Source organism: Mytilus californianus, unplaced genomic scaffold (genome assembly GCF_021869535.1).
Source record: "Mytilus californianus isolate M0D057914Y unplaced genomic scaffold, xbMytCali1.0.p SCAF_1, whole genome shotgun sequence".
Lineage (NCBI taxonomy): Eukaryota > Metazoa > Mollusca > Bivalvia > Mytilida > Mytilidae > Mytilus > Mytilus californianus.
In genome coordinates this window covers 106,292,678-106,309,236 of record NW_026262581.1, presented here as the reverse complement: position 1 = coordinate 106,309,236, position 16,559 = coordinate 106,292,678, and the positions used below count along the sequence as shown (strand labels likewise).

Below are 16,559 nucleotides of genomic sequence, written 5' to 3'. Positions count from 1 at the left end.
TATATATTCTTGTATGGGACAATAAAACAAATCAAATGAAATATAAGGCGGGTCCCCTTGGGTCACCCCACCCCATCCTGTTTAAGAACTAGTAAACGGTCGAGATCCCCACCCCTCAACCATATATATTCTTGTACGGGACAATAAAACAAATCAAATGAAATATAGGGGAAGTCCATGAGGGTCAACCCACCCCCTTCTTTTTGAAAAATTGTAAACGGTCAAAATCCCCACCCCGAAACCATATATATTCTTGTATGGGACAATAAAACAAATCAAATGAAATATAAGGCGGGTCCCCTTGGGTCACCCCACCCCATCCTGTTTAAGAACTAGTAAACGGTCGAGATCCCCACCCCTAAACCATATATATTCTTGAATGGGACAATAAAATAAATCAAATGAAATATAGGGGAAGTCCATGGGGTTCACCCCCACCCCCTTTCTTTTTGAAAACTTGTAAACGGTCAAGATCAACACCCTGAAACTATATATATTCTTGTATGGGACAATAAAACAAATCATATGAAATAAAAGGCGAGTCCCCTGGGGTCACCCCCACCCCTTTCTGTTTGAGAACTTGTAAACGGTCGAGATCCCCACCCCTCAACCATATATATTCTTGTACGGGACAATAAAACAAATCAAATGAAATATAGGGGAAGTCCATGGGGGTCACCCCACCCCCCTTCTGTTTGAGAACTTGTAAACGGTCAAGATCCCAACCCCTCAACCATATATATTCTTGTACGGGACAATAAAACAAATCAAATGAAATATAGGGGAAGTCCATGGGGGTCACCCCACCCCCCTTCTTTTTGAAAACTTGTAAACGGTCAAGATCCCCACGCAGAAACCATATATATTCTTGTATGGGACCATAAAACAAGTCAAATGAAATAAAGGGAGAGTCCCCTGGGGATCACTGCCACCCTCCCCCCCCCCCTTTTGAGAACTTGTAAACGGTCAAGATCTCCACCCCTAAACCATATAAATTCCTGTTTGTAATTTCAAGAAGATTTGAATGACATACAGGGTCAATCCATAGGCATCACTAATGCATATCATAAACCAATTTGTACTGGACATTGCCCAATGTCAAGTAACAATGGAAATAACGAATTATTGGAGCTTTGTTTGGGAGACTTCGTAACAGCATTCTGTTACATTTATTTCTTGTTACTGATAAGTTTTATAGATTTTGAAATGACATTGTATTAAGGATAAATAAAATTTTGGATTTTTGTCTTCTTTTCTTTGGTAAATTGTTTGTAGAATTTTGTGGCAAGTTTGTTTGTTATTCTGTAAAAACTAATTTTCTGAATGCTATAAATTTTTTTTTTTGATGTAGTAAACTCCTTTAAAAACTAAGCTTATATTGTCAATAAACATATATTTAGGGTTCTGATTTTGGGCCCAGTTTTCAAGTTGGTCCAAATTGGGGTCCAAAATTAAACTGTGTTTGATTTCAATATAAATTGAATATATATAGGGTTCTTTGAAATGCTTAATCTAAACCTGTATTTCTTTTCATTATTTATAAGATAATACCTCATTGAGGTCCAAAGGGTCCTAAATTACACTTTTGATTAATTTCATCAAAAATTGAATTCTTTGGTTCTTTGATATGCTGATTCTAACAATGTTTGAGTGTTAAATCATATCTAATTTTAGAGAACTTAGTCATCAGTGGTTGTTGTTATTATATTATTGATTATAATTTGAAAAATTGCATCATATCTTATTTTAGAGAACTATTTATCCAGTTTGAGTTATTTCCCTTTGCACAGAAAATATTATGGATAAAATTAACCTGTGTTTTATTTCAACATAAATTAAATATATATATAGGGTTCTTTCAAATGCTGAATCTAAACCTGTATTTAAATATTAGATTTTTGGGCCCAGTTTTCAAGTTGGTCCAAATCAGGGTCCAAAATTAAACTTTGTTTGATTCAACAAAAAAATAATTTATGGGGTTCCTTGAAATGCTGAATCTAACCATGTATTGAGAGATTTTGGATTGTGGGCTCCTTTATCAAATTGGTCTACATTGAGGTCCAAAGGGTCTTAAATTAAACTTTTGTCTGATTTCATCAAAAATTGAATTCTTGGGGTTCTTTGATATTCTGATTCTAATATGTACTTAGATTTTTGATATTGGACTATAATAGGTATTTAAATGTCCAATTTCAAGTATTTCAGTTCTTAAACCACATTCATTTTGTGTCACAAACCTATGCTGTGTCAAATATTCAATCACAATCCAAATTCAGAGCTGTTTTAAGCTTAAATGTAGTGTCCATACTTGCTCAACTGTTCAGGGTTCGACCTCTGCAGGAAAATCCGGTTTGCTGTCACTCTGACAGCCTCTTGTTTAATTGTAGAATATCAGTAAAAGATTATAAAAATTGGTGGAAAATAAACTGAGTATAATATATCACGAGTGTCAAACACAATTTCTCTTTTTATCCTAATATTTAAGATTGTATCATAGAACAGTCACTATGATTACATATTCTACCCACACTAGAGTTTCAAAGGAATGTCAGTGAATGTTTTATCTGTATAAAATAGAAAAACAGAGCCTTTTTTTTAAACTTCTTGATTGTTTTAGTAGAAATGAGATACATTTGACAGAAAGATTGTTTATGATATGTAAAGGTGAAAAGAGTCAATTTTGAAGTCAAGACATTGGTGATTTTGTTTTAAGGTGTGCCATGTCATATTGTTGCACAGTACAGTTTCCTTTAACCCATGAAATGTGGTATATTAAATCCTATTAACATTTGATTGTGAGGTCTGTATTGAAAAAAAGGTCAAATTTCTTTTAATTTTATTTACATGAAAAATTTACATCTGTGAATTAAAAAGTGGAATATTCAATGATCAATTACCCGGTCATACAAGTGTATGTGTAGCAAAATAATTAGAAATTTTTGATTGCTTTAAATAGACTTGTGGCAGTAGTAAGTATTTGCTTAAACAAAAAGCTAGTTTTAATTTACAATATTAATAAATGCCTTTGATCACATTATTTTATTGAATTTTATCTTTTTTTTCAGGTTCTATGGCTGGCTTAGCAATAGGAATGATTATTTTAGGAATAATTGCAGCATTTGCTGGACTGATGATCTACCTTAAAGTGGCTCATAAAACAACTGACGATGTGGCAATTCAATTTAAAAGACATTTTAATGATGAAACTGATGGCTGATTCTCAATACAATGACTAATCATGTCTATATTTTTTTTTTATAATGTAAAACTGTCATATGAAAGTATTAATACGATAATTTTTCTAAATCCTTTCATAACTTAACAATATTCATGATATTTCTCTCATTATATAATTTAAGCAAGTTGCATGTCTGGAGTTTAAAATTGATTTTAATAAAAAATTAAATACACCTTGTTGTCAGAATGTAAATTTATGAAAATGTTTGCAGAAAAAAAGCTGCTGGATAATGCATATTTGTAACCTGTTGTCTATTTGTCACTGAATTCATGCTCACTTTGACCATGCCCTGCACAGATAATTGGCATTTCTAATTTAAAAAAAATTAAATCATTTTTATTTTTTGCTATTACGGGTATTGTCTTGAATGACTTTTTAATTTTGGAATATGAAAACCCATTCTTTGGAGGACTGTATGAAAATAATGGATGAGATAGATATGTAATTTTTTTTCACTTTTATAGTACTAGTACATATTTTGTAAAAAAAACAACATACCACATGTGTATGTGCCTTTCTTCAGCCAGGAACCTAGCCAGATGTTTACTTTTTTCATATCATAATATCTATTTTGTTATTTGGATAATTTAATGTTGGAAGTACTGTCAAATTTATACAAAACATATTTCGACTCTTGGCAATTTAGAGCTACTGTTATACCCCAACTCTAGGAGTGGGCTATATTGTGAAATCATCTTGTTTTTGCATCTGTACGTTCTTTTGTTCGTTCAAAAAATATGTCCGTCCCATATTTCTCCAGAGCAGCTGACCAAAATGACTTCATATTTGTTCAGCAGCTTTACAATGATGAGTTGTAACATGTGAGCATTAATTATCAAGGTGACACTGCATAGCCAGGGGATGCCTTATACTGTGGATTCATTATTATTCGTTGGATACCAATTTTCGTGGGTTTCGTGGGTACAGGTGAACCACGAATTCAAATGTTCAACGAATAACATATGTTCAATAGGCTTTGTATCCAGAGATTGGCAAAAGCACGAAATCAAATATCAACGAATATGCAAGTTTTCAGCAATCCACGAAAATTGATATCCACGAAATTAAATGAATCCACAGTAGTTGTCTGTACATCTGTTATCTGTTTGTTTGATACCACTTCTAATTGGATGATAAGTCAATATTGCCCTTACCGATTTCAATAAATTGATAACAGTGAAAATACCCTTTAATGAAAGGTGACAATTAATTTATATGAAATTTTGACAAACATTAGGGTTAAAAACTTATTTTAAATAAAAAAAAACACAAATTTTTAGAAACATACTATGGTGCTTGAATTCTAACAAAAATAGATAAATAGGACGTATAGGTTATGATATGATATTCAAAATTGATTCCAACTGTGAGAAATTGATTTTTGTGATAATATTTGGGGGAAATTGGACAAACATTTTATTGTGCTAAAATTTCAGCAAAAATTGATTTTAAGGTATAATATGCTACCAAAAATTGTTTCCTTGTGTCAAGATTCTTGTATGAAACTTGTAAAGGAGGGGGGGGGGGGGGAGGGAAGGATTGGCCATAAAAAAAAACATAGTTTTTGTTAAAAGTTTACAAATTTTGAGAGACATCTTTTTTCTACCATTTTCAACAAAACATGTAGATATAATTTGCTGATCCAAATTCCTATTGTCAAATTGTAAGTGTAAAAGAGAAATTTTATTGGAATCATTTTTCAAAACTTATTAAATTGTGAGAATTGTCTTTTTGTGCCAGGATTTCAACAAAATATAATTTATATTTAAGTTATTCCAAATTGATTGGAGGCACCAACAATTCAAAAAATGTGATATTTACTTTCTTTTCCTAAAAAATTCACAAATTTTGAGGAACATAATTTTATACTAGAATATCAAATAAAATGGGGGTAAAAACTTACTTTTTATTCCCCTACCCACGAAGTCGAAGGGGACTTTAGGTTTGCACTCCGTCTGTCTGTCTGTCCATCCGTCAGTCTGGCAAATCAGTTTTCCACACTTTTTTTCTTCATGCTTGAAGATATTGATTTGATATTTAGTGTATTGTTTTATCATGACAAGTTACAGATCAAGTTTGAATTTTGTTCCGGTCTGATGTTTTGTGCATAGTTATGGTCCTTTGACTTAGAAAAATCACTAAAATAATCAGTTTTTCGCATTTTTTTTTTGTCATTCTTGAAGATATTGATTTGATAATTGGTAATAGTATTGTCATGACAAGTTACAGTCTAAGTTTGAATTTTATTCTGGTCTAATGATTTTGTGCAGAGTTAGGGTCCTTGGACTTAGAAAATTCACTCAAATAATAAGTTTTCTGCACTTTTTTCGTCATGCTTGAAGATATTGATTTGAAAATTGGTATATAGTTTTATCATAACAAGTTACAGATCAAGCAAATTTTGTTCTGGTCTGATGATTTTGTGCATAGTTATGGTCCTTGGACTTAAAAAATTCACTTAAATAATCAGTTTTCAACACTTTTTTTCGTCATGCTTGAAGATATTGACTTGATATTTGTTATATAGTTTACACCATGACAAGTTATAGATCAAGTTGGAATTTTGTTCCAATGCAATGAGTTTTTAACAGGTAGGGGACTATGTATTGCCATGCCATTCTCACAGAATGCTTGTTATTTTAAAACTGACAAATTTAGAAAAACATCTTTTTGTGTTTGGATTTCAATCAAAATGTATATATATAGGTATATTATGCTTTCATAATTGATTCCTTATGTCAAAATTTGGGTAGAAACTTAGTTTTTGTGCCATTGACAAAAGTCACAGAACGCGAGGCTTAGGGATTATAATCGGACATTAGAGTAAACTATTTGTATAAGCTTAGGGATTATAATCCAACATCAGTGTAAACTATTTGTATAAGCTTAGGGATTATAATCCGACATCAGCGTAAACTATTTGTATAAATCTTTTTATTTCAAAAGGTAGAAGACCTGGAATCTTCATACCTTGTATGCATATACCTTATGTTACGAAGTTTCTGTCTGTAAAATGTCCATTGTCCTTGCCCTCATTTTCAGGGTTCAGGCTTGAAAAAAATGCTGTTTTTTTGTCATGTAAATTACTCATGAAATAGGATAACTATATTTAGTATATGGGATCCTATCAAGGTCTACATGTCTGTCAGACAGGGTTCACCTAACCTCGACCTCATTTCATGGATCAGTGATTAAGGTTAAGTTTTTGTGGTCAAGTCAGTGTCTCAGATACTATAAGCATTATACATCAACTATGTTTGGTGAATGGAATGATTGTGTAAATGTCAGACTGGCAGGTTTAATCTGACCTTGACCTCATTTTCATGGTTCATTGGTCAATGTTAAGTTTTTGTCTCGCCTGAGACGAAAGTCGCATTATGCGAGACAAAGGTATTACTATCCGGCGGCAGCAGTGGCGTAAACTATTTGTACAAAGCTTTATATTTCAGAAGGTAGAAGACCTGGATGCTTCATACCTTGTATGCAGATACCTTATGTTACAAAGTTTCCGTCTGTCATATGCCCATTGTCCTTGACCTCATTTTCATGGTTCACTGACTGCTTGAAAAAAAAATTATAGTTTTTTTGTCATGTGAATTTCTCACTTATTATGAGTAATAGGATAACAATATTTGGTATATGGGTTCCTTGCAACGTCTTCATGTCCATCAGACAGGGTTAACCTGACCTTGACCTCAATTCATGGATCAGTGATCAAAGGTTAAAGTTACATGATTAGGTCCGTTTCTCAGATACTACAAGCAGAAGGTCAACTATATGTGGTGTATGGAATGATTGTAAGGGGTACATGTCAGACTGACAGGTTTCATCTGACCTTGACCTCATTTTCATGGTTCATTAGTAATTGTTAATTTTGTGTTTTGGTCTGTTTTTCAAGTACTGTAAGCAATAGGTCAACTATATTTGGTGTATGAAATGATTGTAAGGAGTACATGTCTGTCTAGCTGGTGTCATCTGACCTTGACCTAATTTTTATGGTTCATTGGTCAATGTTAATTTTTTGTTTTTTAGTCTGTTTCTCAAATACGAATAGCAATAGGTCAACTATCATTGGTGTATGGAATGATTGTAAGGTGTACATGTCTGTCTAGCCAGTATCATCTGACCTTTTCCATGGTTCATTGGTTAACATTAAGTTCTTGTGTTTTGGTCTGTTTTTCGATTAACATACCCAATGGGTCAACTAAATTTGGTGTATGGAATAATTGTAAGGTGTACATGTCTGTGTGACAGTTTTTATTTGACCTTGACCTCATTAATTGTCATGGATTTTTAAGAACATTAAGTTTATGTGATACTTGTAGTGAAACCTTTATCTTTAAGACTTTCAACATAAAACCAATGGTCAGTAAAACAGGGGAGACATTTCAGCATGTGCACTCTTGTTGTAATTTGGTCTATTTCTCAGATACTATAAGCAATGGGGCCGCTATATTTGAGGTATGGAATGATTGTAAGGTGTACATGTCTGTCTGGCAGGTTTCATCTGACCTTGATATAAAAATAAGGAGATGTGGTATGATTGCCTATGAGACAACTATCCACCAAAGTTCAAATGAAGTGGATTTAAGCAATTATGATGCAACTGTAAGGCCTCCAACAATAGAAAAACCCATACAGTATAGACAAATCACAAATTTGTACAGACACATAAAGAATGTAGCAGGGTTAATCATGTTTAAGAGTGCGAACCCTCCCTTAACCTGGGACAGTGGTGTAACAGTACAACATAAGAATAAGCTATAAAAATCAGTTGAAAAGTGCTCAACTCATCAGATCAATACAAAGCAGAAAAAACATCTAATAAAAACACAGACTGGACATGGCAAAGAAGTTATACATCCCCCACAACAAAAAAGACACATTTAAGTACAGATCAGAGAGTAATCACAGTTACTGACAGCTAGTTCAAAGCCAATAACAACTTAAAAAAAATCATGTATCTAAGACTAAAATATCAATCACTACACATCCAACATACAATGGATTTAGTGCAAAGATGTTATTAACAGTCGGAGAAAAACATGACCTTGTGCAATGCCAAAATATAGGTATTGACAGATTGTAGTACTGTGAATGTGCATATGTGTATTATAAGCAATAATATTTAGTATGTTTTTAATTTACTGATAACAAAATCAATATTTATACCAATAAAAACAATATTCAAAGATCTAATTACAGTGTTGAAATGGTAACCTTTTAGAATAAGTTTATTTAAAGGATCAAAAAGTTTACGCAGATCGTATCTAAATTTCCAAGTTTGATGAAATGCAATCAAAACCCTATGGTACTGACTTGATATCTAAATCTTCCAAGGTTTATCACTACCTTTGATAGTTCGAACAAAATAGTACAGTGAAGTAATAATTCTTTAGATCCTATCCAGTCAATTTCATGCAATTTATTAATGATATGTTATACTTAGATATTCAAGTTACAATATCATGTGTATTTGAATTATGGTACCATACTTGTCAAGAAAACTTTTCTATATTGAAAATTACATACCAGTATTGTAAATTCAGAAATTATTGGGAGGTTTTTATTCATGCAAAAAATGTGACTGGATGAGAATGGCAATAATAAGAACTCACATTCTAATATCTGATAGATATATCTGTTTGCAGATTTTCTTGAAATCACAATAATTATTCTTGCCATTCTTCAATAATCCCAATAATTTATAAATTTACAGTAAGTAATTTATGGTGTATGAATCTGTTATAAAAATAGAGTCAACCACAAATACAATCATCAACAAAGGAAGATAACTCCAACTCAAATTTTTAATTTGCCTATCTAATTACAATTCAATGCTTTATTTTAAATTCACAAAATTGCAAAATGAAAGCAATCTTTACTCTTCAGTACTCACAAGCACTTTGATTACTGAGTTTGGCCATAGACTGTGATTCATTGCTGAACAGGTACAAGTCTGCTATTAAAGGGGCACAATTGGTGCCTATAGGAAATGCTTCAATATGTCGATAATCTTTATTGCGGAAACATAAAAATTTTATAGCTTTAATAATCTCATCACACATCCAGTAACTATATCTAGCATATTTACTTTTCTCGATAGAGGAAAAGGCTTTAAATGAGTTGCAGCAAATAAATTTGCAATCAGATTTTTCAAACGACCATTTGATTGAATGTGAAAACTTTTGTTTGATAAGATCCGGTGGCATATTTTCATAGTTCATTGGTCAATGTTAAGCTTTCATGGTTTTGTCCATTTATCGGATGAGTAATCAGCAATAGGTCAACTATATTTGGTATGGAATGATTGCATGGTGTACATATTGTCTGGCAGGGTTCAATTGAGCTTGACCTCATTTTTATGGTTCATTGGTGAATATTCAATTTTAGTAATTAGGTCGGTTTCTCACATACCATAAGCAATAGGCTAAATATATTTGATGTATAGTATGACAGTATGGTTTACATGTTTGTATGGCTGGGTTCATCTCACCTTGACCTCATTTAAATGGATAACTTATAATTGTCGTTTATTAAATTCTAAAACCATTATTTACTTTCCCTTTCAATTTATTTGTATAATGTTTCCATAGCTGTATTATGACATAACAAATTGTAACTGCAACTTATGTACTTCAGAGGTTGTAAAAACTGCTCAATTGCCTGAAGAAGTCACCCATGTGGGGAAACATGCAGTCATATAAATACATTAATATCTCGCAGCAACATTGTGTGTTGTTGTCTTTCAGTTTTTATTAATGACAGATTGAAAGTATTCGTCCAACTTTGTTTCATAAAACAGAATTGTCAAAGAATAGAAAACAAGAATTGGGTGATCACATCATTTCATCAAATGGTACTGTCATTATCACCTGGAAACAAAACAAATCAAAATTAAATACATTATGTTCAAAAATCAAAAAACTTGATTGAGAGATGCATTATTAATTATCATCTGGAAATTTAAACAAAAAATTCTAATGTAAGTAAGTGGCATAACTCTTGATCTGTAAATGTCAAAATCATCAAAATTGAACTTGACCTGTAGTTTATGATCCATGACATTGCATTCAAATTACACTCAAGCTTGGTCAAGTGCATACCTGTCAACATATGACCATGAAAATGCATAGAATGAAATCTCAGGTCATAACGCGTACGAACTTTTTCGAGCTGAATTTCAGTATTTAGGGGACATTTTTCTTATAATTTATATCAAAGTTTACAAAACATGTCCACATGGGCAGAGACATAGTATTATATGTCTCTGACATGGGTTAAGTAATTTAAAATTGTACATTTAATTATTTCATTGCACTTGAAGGCCATTGATAGATTTGTGTTACATTGCCTTAATTTCTTTTCATATTCATTCCATGACATACATTGTGCCACCTTATGTTTTCTTTACATACAGTGGGATTTCCAGTGACACTAGAACAATAGAAAAGTGACTCTTCTTATGAAAGAGATAAAAAAGAAAGACAATTAACACATAAAACTCGATATGCATAGGGATGAATAATATCTCTTAAAACACAAAACCATAATGTAACTTTCATACAAATACTATAAGTAAATTATATTTTAAAGCTGAATGTGTTGATATATTTTTTTTTAGTTGCCAAATATGCTGTTAATTGAACAATTTATTGCTCAACATAGGGTGTATAAAAAACTGCCAATCTTGACTGCATATTTTTCGTTTTTTTTTAAAAATATATATCAAACCTTAATAATGTAGCTTTCTGAGGATCCAATTTTTAACGTGTTCAAAAATGTAGTTTCGCCACAAGAATTTTTCAAAGTTGGGTCATTTTGTCTATATTAATGTCTGTAAATACGTATGATCGAGCACACCGATAAGTGTATCGTTGGGACAACTCGATATAATGTAATCAATATACGTGACAACTTACCTAATGTGAAGTGTATTGAAATCATCATAATATAAATGATCAACATATTATGCTTGAAAAACATGAGTCCTATAATATAAAACTTTAAAGGTTCATATCATTTACATTCAACGTTTTTATCGGATTTTTTTTTATAATTAATGTAACCTCCAGGTTCAACATTGATAGTGAAAAAAAATCCCATAAAAAGCGTTGAATGTAAATGATATGAACCTTCGAATTCTTATAATATAGGACTAGAAAACATGTGATCCAAGTTAATATGGCAAGCCGTTGTGGAATTTATTCCCTATTTATTAATATTAATAAATCATTTATTAATATTAAATAAAATGCTCCGCATGGCGCAGCTTGATACGACCGCAGAGGTCGAACCCTGAACAGTTGGGGCAAGTATGGACACAACATTCAAGCTTGATACAGCTCTGAATTTGGATTGTGATTAAATATTTGACACAGCATAGGTTTCTGACACAAAATGAATGTGGTCTAAGAACTTAAAAATTTTAAATTGGACATTCATCTATTATGGTCCAATATCCAAAATCTAAATACATGGTTAGATTCAGCATATCAAAGAACCCCAAGAATTCAATTTTTGATGAAATCAAACCAAGTTTAATTTTGGACCCTTTTGACCTCAATGTGGACAAAGTTGATAACGGGGCCCAAAAATCAAAAATCTAAATACATGGTTAGATTCAGCATATCAAATAACCCCATATATTCAATTTTTGTTGAAATCAAACAAAAAGTTTAATTTTGGACCCCGATTTGGACCAACTTGAAAACTGGGCCCATAATCAAAAATCTAAATACATGTTTAGATTCAGCATATCAAAGAACCCTAAGAATTCAATTTTTGTTAAAATCAAACTTAGTTTAATTTTGGACCCTTTGGACCTTAATGTAGACCAATTTGAAAATGGAACCAAAAATTAAGAATCTAAATACACGGTTAGATTCGGCATATCAAAGAACCCCAATAATTCAATTTTTGATGAAATCAAACAAAGTTTAATTTTGGACCCTTTGGACCTCAATGTGGACCAATTTAAAAACGGGGCCCAAAATCCAAAAACTTAATACACGGTTAGATTCAGCATATTAAAGAACCCCAAGAATTCAAGAATAAAACCCCATTGAAATTGGTCAAGAAATAAGCAATTTATACGAAGTATCTTCTTTTGCACAATACTGTGCAATTGAATATTTCTTGCTATTGCGCAATACTGCACAATTGACAATTTCTTGCTATTGCGCAATATTGTGCTATTGGATATTTCTTGCTATTGCGCAATACTGTGCAATTGAAGATTACTTGCTATTGCGCAATACTGTGCAATTGAAGATTTCTTGCTATTGTGCAATACTGTGCAATTGAAAATTTCTTGCTATTGCACAATACTTATTATATAATAATTTACACATCCTGTTTGGTGTGTATCTCCTACCATATCATTATTATTTGCTTTTAAATATAAATCAGAAATAACCAACTTAAAATGGAAAATTTTAAAAGAAAAAAAAAAAGGAAACCCCCCCCTCCCAATTTTTTGAACCCCCTTATGATTCATCACCCCCAAACTCAATCCCAACCTTCCCTTTGTGATATGGTACCTTGCAGTACAATTTCAGAGAGATCCATACACTTGAACACAAGTTATTGTCTGGAAACTAGAAAAATGTGTTTTTTGGCCCCTTTTTGGCCCCCAATTCCTAAACGTTTCGGGCAATTACCGCCAAACTCAATTCCAGCTTTCCCTTTGTGATATGGAACCTTGTAGTACAATTTCAGAAATATCCAAACACTTACACACAAGTAATTGTCATGAAACTAGAAAAATGCTTGTTTTTTGCCCCTTTTTTGGCCCCTAATTCCTAAAATTTTGAGGCAATTACCCCCAAAATCAATCCCAGCATTCCCTTTGTGATATGGAACCTTGTGGTACAATTTCAGAGAGATCCATACACTTGAACACAAGTTATTGTCTGGAAACTAGAAAAATGCTTATTTTTGGCCCCTTTTTGGCCCCTTATTCCTAAACGTTTCGGGCAATTACCCCCAAACTCAATTCCAGCTTTCCCTTTGGGATATGGAACCTTGTAGTACAATTTCAGAAAGATCCATACACTTTCACACAAGTTATTGTCATGAAACTAGAAAAATGCTTGTTTTTTGCCCCTTTTTGGCCCCTAATTCCTAAAATTTGGAGGCAATTACCCCCATAATCAATCCCAGCATTCCCTTTGTGATATGGAACTTTGTGGTACAATGTCAGAGAGATCCATACACTAACACACAAGTTATATCTGGAAGTTACAAAAATGCTTATTTTTGGCCCCTTTTTGGCCCCTAATTCCTTAACTGTTGGTACCATAACCCCCAAAATCAATCCCAACCTTCCATTTGTGGTATTGAACCTTATGGTAAAATTTCATAGAGATCCATTCACTTAAACTAAAGTTAGAGTGCGAAAACCAATGTGTCTTCGGACGACGCAGGACGACGCCGGACGACAACGACGACGACGACGCCAACGTCATACCAATATACGACCGCAAAAATTTTTGCGGTCGTATAAATATGATTTTTTAATATTACAAAATCATTTTTTAATATTAATAAATCGATTTTTTAATATTAAAAAATACTGTCATTTTTTAATATTAATAAATGAATATTTAATATTAAAAAATCATTTATTAATATTAAAAAATCATTTATTAATATTAAAAAATCATTTTTTAATATTAAATATTCAGTCTGATATTTTAATATTAATAAATGAATTTTTAATATTAAATAATAAATCAACATCAATACTTTAGCGTTTAATTAAGGCAAACCAATCATTTATCTGTCAAACGCTTTAATGATGATTATTGGACAAGTCGGTCCGGAGAAATTTTGGACCGACTATGTTAAGTCAACTCGGACCATCTTATATCGACCCAGACAAGTAATTAAGGAAAGTTCGAACTATTTAATGATTATAAACCATTAAATATTGAATTTTGAATTAAATTTTCTTTTAAAATCATGCATTAAATTTGCCAAAATAATTTCAAATTATAATTTGATCCATGTGAATGGACTCAATCCTACGGAAGCGTATTAGGAACAAAACAAATTAGCATTGACCAATATTTGGCAAACATATAGACTAATCAACTCTTTCGTATGGCAAGCCGTTGTGGAATTTATTCAGTGTACCACTCTGAATGTAAATTTTTTACTCTTCTGGTGATAGCCACGTGGTTAAATATTCTGCATTGTCCCTATCAGAGCTTTGAAAAGATCTATCCATATCAATATTTAAGTTCATGAAAAAATCAAAACATAGTGTCACATTCATGTTTACCACTGACTAAATTCTCGATCGATTTATTTACTTGGGCCAACATAAGCGATTTGTAGGTATTTTTTTGTTAGTCAAATAGGACACGGAATTTCAACCGTTCCATTTTTTACATTTCAAATATCTGTAATACGATTTCCGTAACCTGGAGTCTGGACTAAGCAAACATACAAACTATTAGTCCCATGCATACAGTTACCTTTTTTCTTCTGTCAAAAATTTGAAACGTGTTTAGGTTAAACTAGTAGTACAGTGACACGATATTTCTTTATAGCAATATAAAGAATAAGGAGGTGTTATGTGGTAATATATGATTGCCAATAAGACAACTATTCCACCAAAGTTCAAATGAATTGGGTGGAAGCAATTATAGACAACTGTTCGTCCATCAACAATAAGAAAAATATAGGGACATAGTAAAAAATAAAATGGGCACATTTGTTTCGAAGTCGAACTTTTGACATGTCAAATCTAAAAATTTCGACTTTAACTCAAATTTTTGACTTTTCAAATCTCGAAATTTTGACTGTAATCTGAAATTTTGACTTTTGAAATCTTGAAATATCGACTTTTTAAAAAAGTATTACAACTTTAATATAAGTATTCAAACACAGCTATTACAATTTTAGAAGGAGATGACATGGACGCAAATAAATAAATAAAGCGTCATCCAAACATTTGTCAATTTATATTCAGAAATAGTTTTGTTCTCTTTAATAATGATATGGATTAACATTTAAGATTGAAGAGTTTAATTCGGAAGGAGCATGCGTGTTGACAGAAAAAAAAAATGTTATTTTCCCATATTCCATGTTTTAGTGTCCACGACTCTGTCATAGGGTCGTCACATCTAAGGACATTTTGCATCCTATGTTTTATGATTGGGTTAAAAGTCCTGTTCGGTATCCCAAAAGCAGGTCAACGACTTTGCCTTGTTGAAACAATGGTAAATCAAGTGGCAAAATATGCCATGCATATTCAGGACGACTCATGAGCTCCTCAGTTTTCTAGTTTTAGAACATATAAACATATAAATACTGAGAAGTTGAAATTTCCAGATTCTAAAACTTGAAAATTTGAGTTTAAAGTCTAAATTTTGACTTTATAAAGCTGAAATTTCGACTTTTCAAAAAGTCAAAACTTTCAACTTTCTAAAAGCCGAAATTTCAAAATTTCTAATAGCTAAAATTTCCAATTAAAGTCAAAATTTCGAGATTTGAAAAGTTGAAAATTTGATGTTTCAATAAGATTTGATTTGTCAAAATTTCGAATTTGAAACAAAAGTTCAATGCCAATTTTAATTCTAGTTTGTCCCAAATATGATTCCGTAGTATCCAAATTTCATCAAGTTTATGATAAAACTTAATTCATACACAGAAAAAAAACCTTGTGAAGTGGATGCTAATTATATAGTGTGTGATACACAGCGTTATCATCATAAACAAATATAATAATGATTGATTAAACAAGAGTTTATATAGTTTGTTCTTATGTTGTGCCGTTATCACTGTCAAAGGTTAATGGGTTAATGGGTTCTCACATACATGTTTAATGTTTTACTCCGGTACATTGTCTAAGTCATGAGCCGTAGTTCAATGGTTGTCGTTGGTTCCTGTCTGTCATGATATTTTATTTCGTAAAAAGCCGTTAGTTTTCTAAGTAACGTTGTTTCATTTTTCATGGCGGGGTCTATTATAACCACCTATACCAGTGTATATAAAGTCTAGGTACTTGTTAAATGTCTTATAGTCAAATGAGGTACTTGTTAAATGTCCTCAATTAAAAGAAGGTATTCTATAATTGTCCAATATTTGTAGCAGGTCCTTGATGAATGTCCTATAGTTATAGCAGGTTCTTGTTGAATGTCCTATAGCTATAGCAGGTACTTGTTGAATATCCTATCGGTATACTAGGTTCTTATTGAATGTCCTACAGATATAGTAGGTACTTGTTGAATGTCCTATAGTTATATCAGGTATTTGTTGAATGTCCTATAGTTATAGCAGGTACTTATTGAATATCCTATTGGTAAAGTAG

General features: G+C 32.0%; 1 protein-coding gene across 2 annotated transcripts in view; it reads left to right on the top strand.

Moving 5' to 3' along the window:
- The window catches only part of LOC127729081 (uncharacterized), a 51,554-nt gene extending 48,144 nt beyond the window's left edge, over positions 1 to 3,410 (top strand). For both annotated transcript variants that reach the window (XM_052236744.1, XM_052236746.1), the window contains exon 21: positions 3,066 to 3,410. In XM_052236744.1, the coding sequence (XP_052092704.1) occupies positions 3,066 to 3,217 (152 nt within the window). In that variant the 3' untranslated portion in view covers positions 3,218 to 3,410. The remainder of the gene's footprint in view (positions 1 to 3,065) is intronic.
- The last annotated feature ends 13,149 nt before the right edge of the window (positions 3,411 to 16,559 follow it).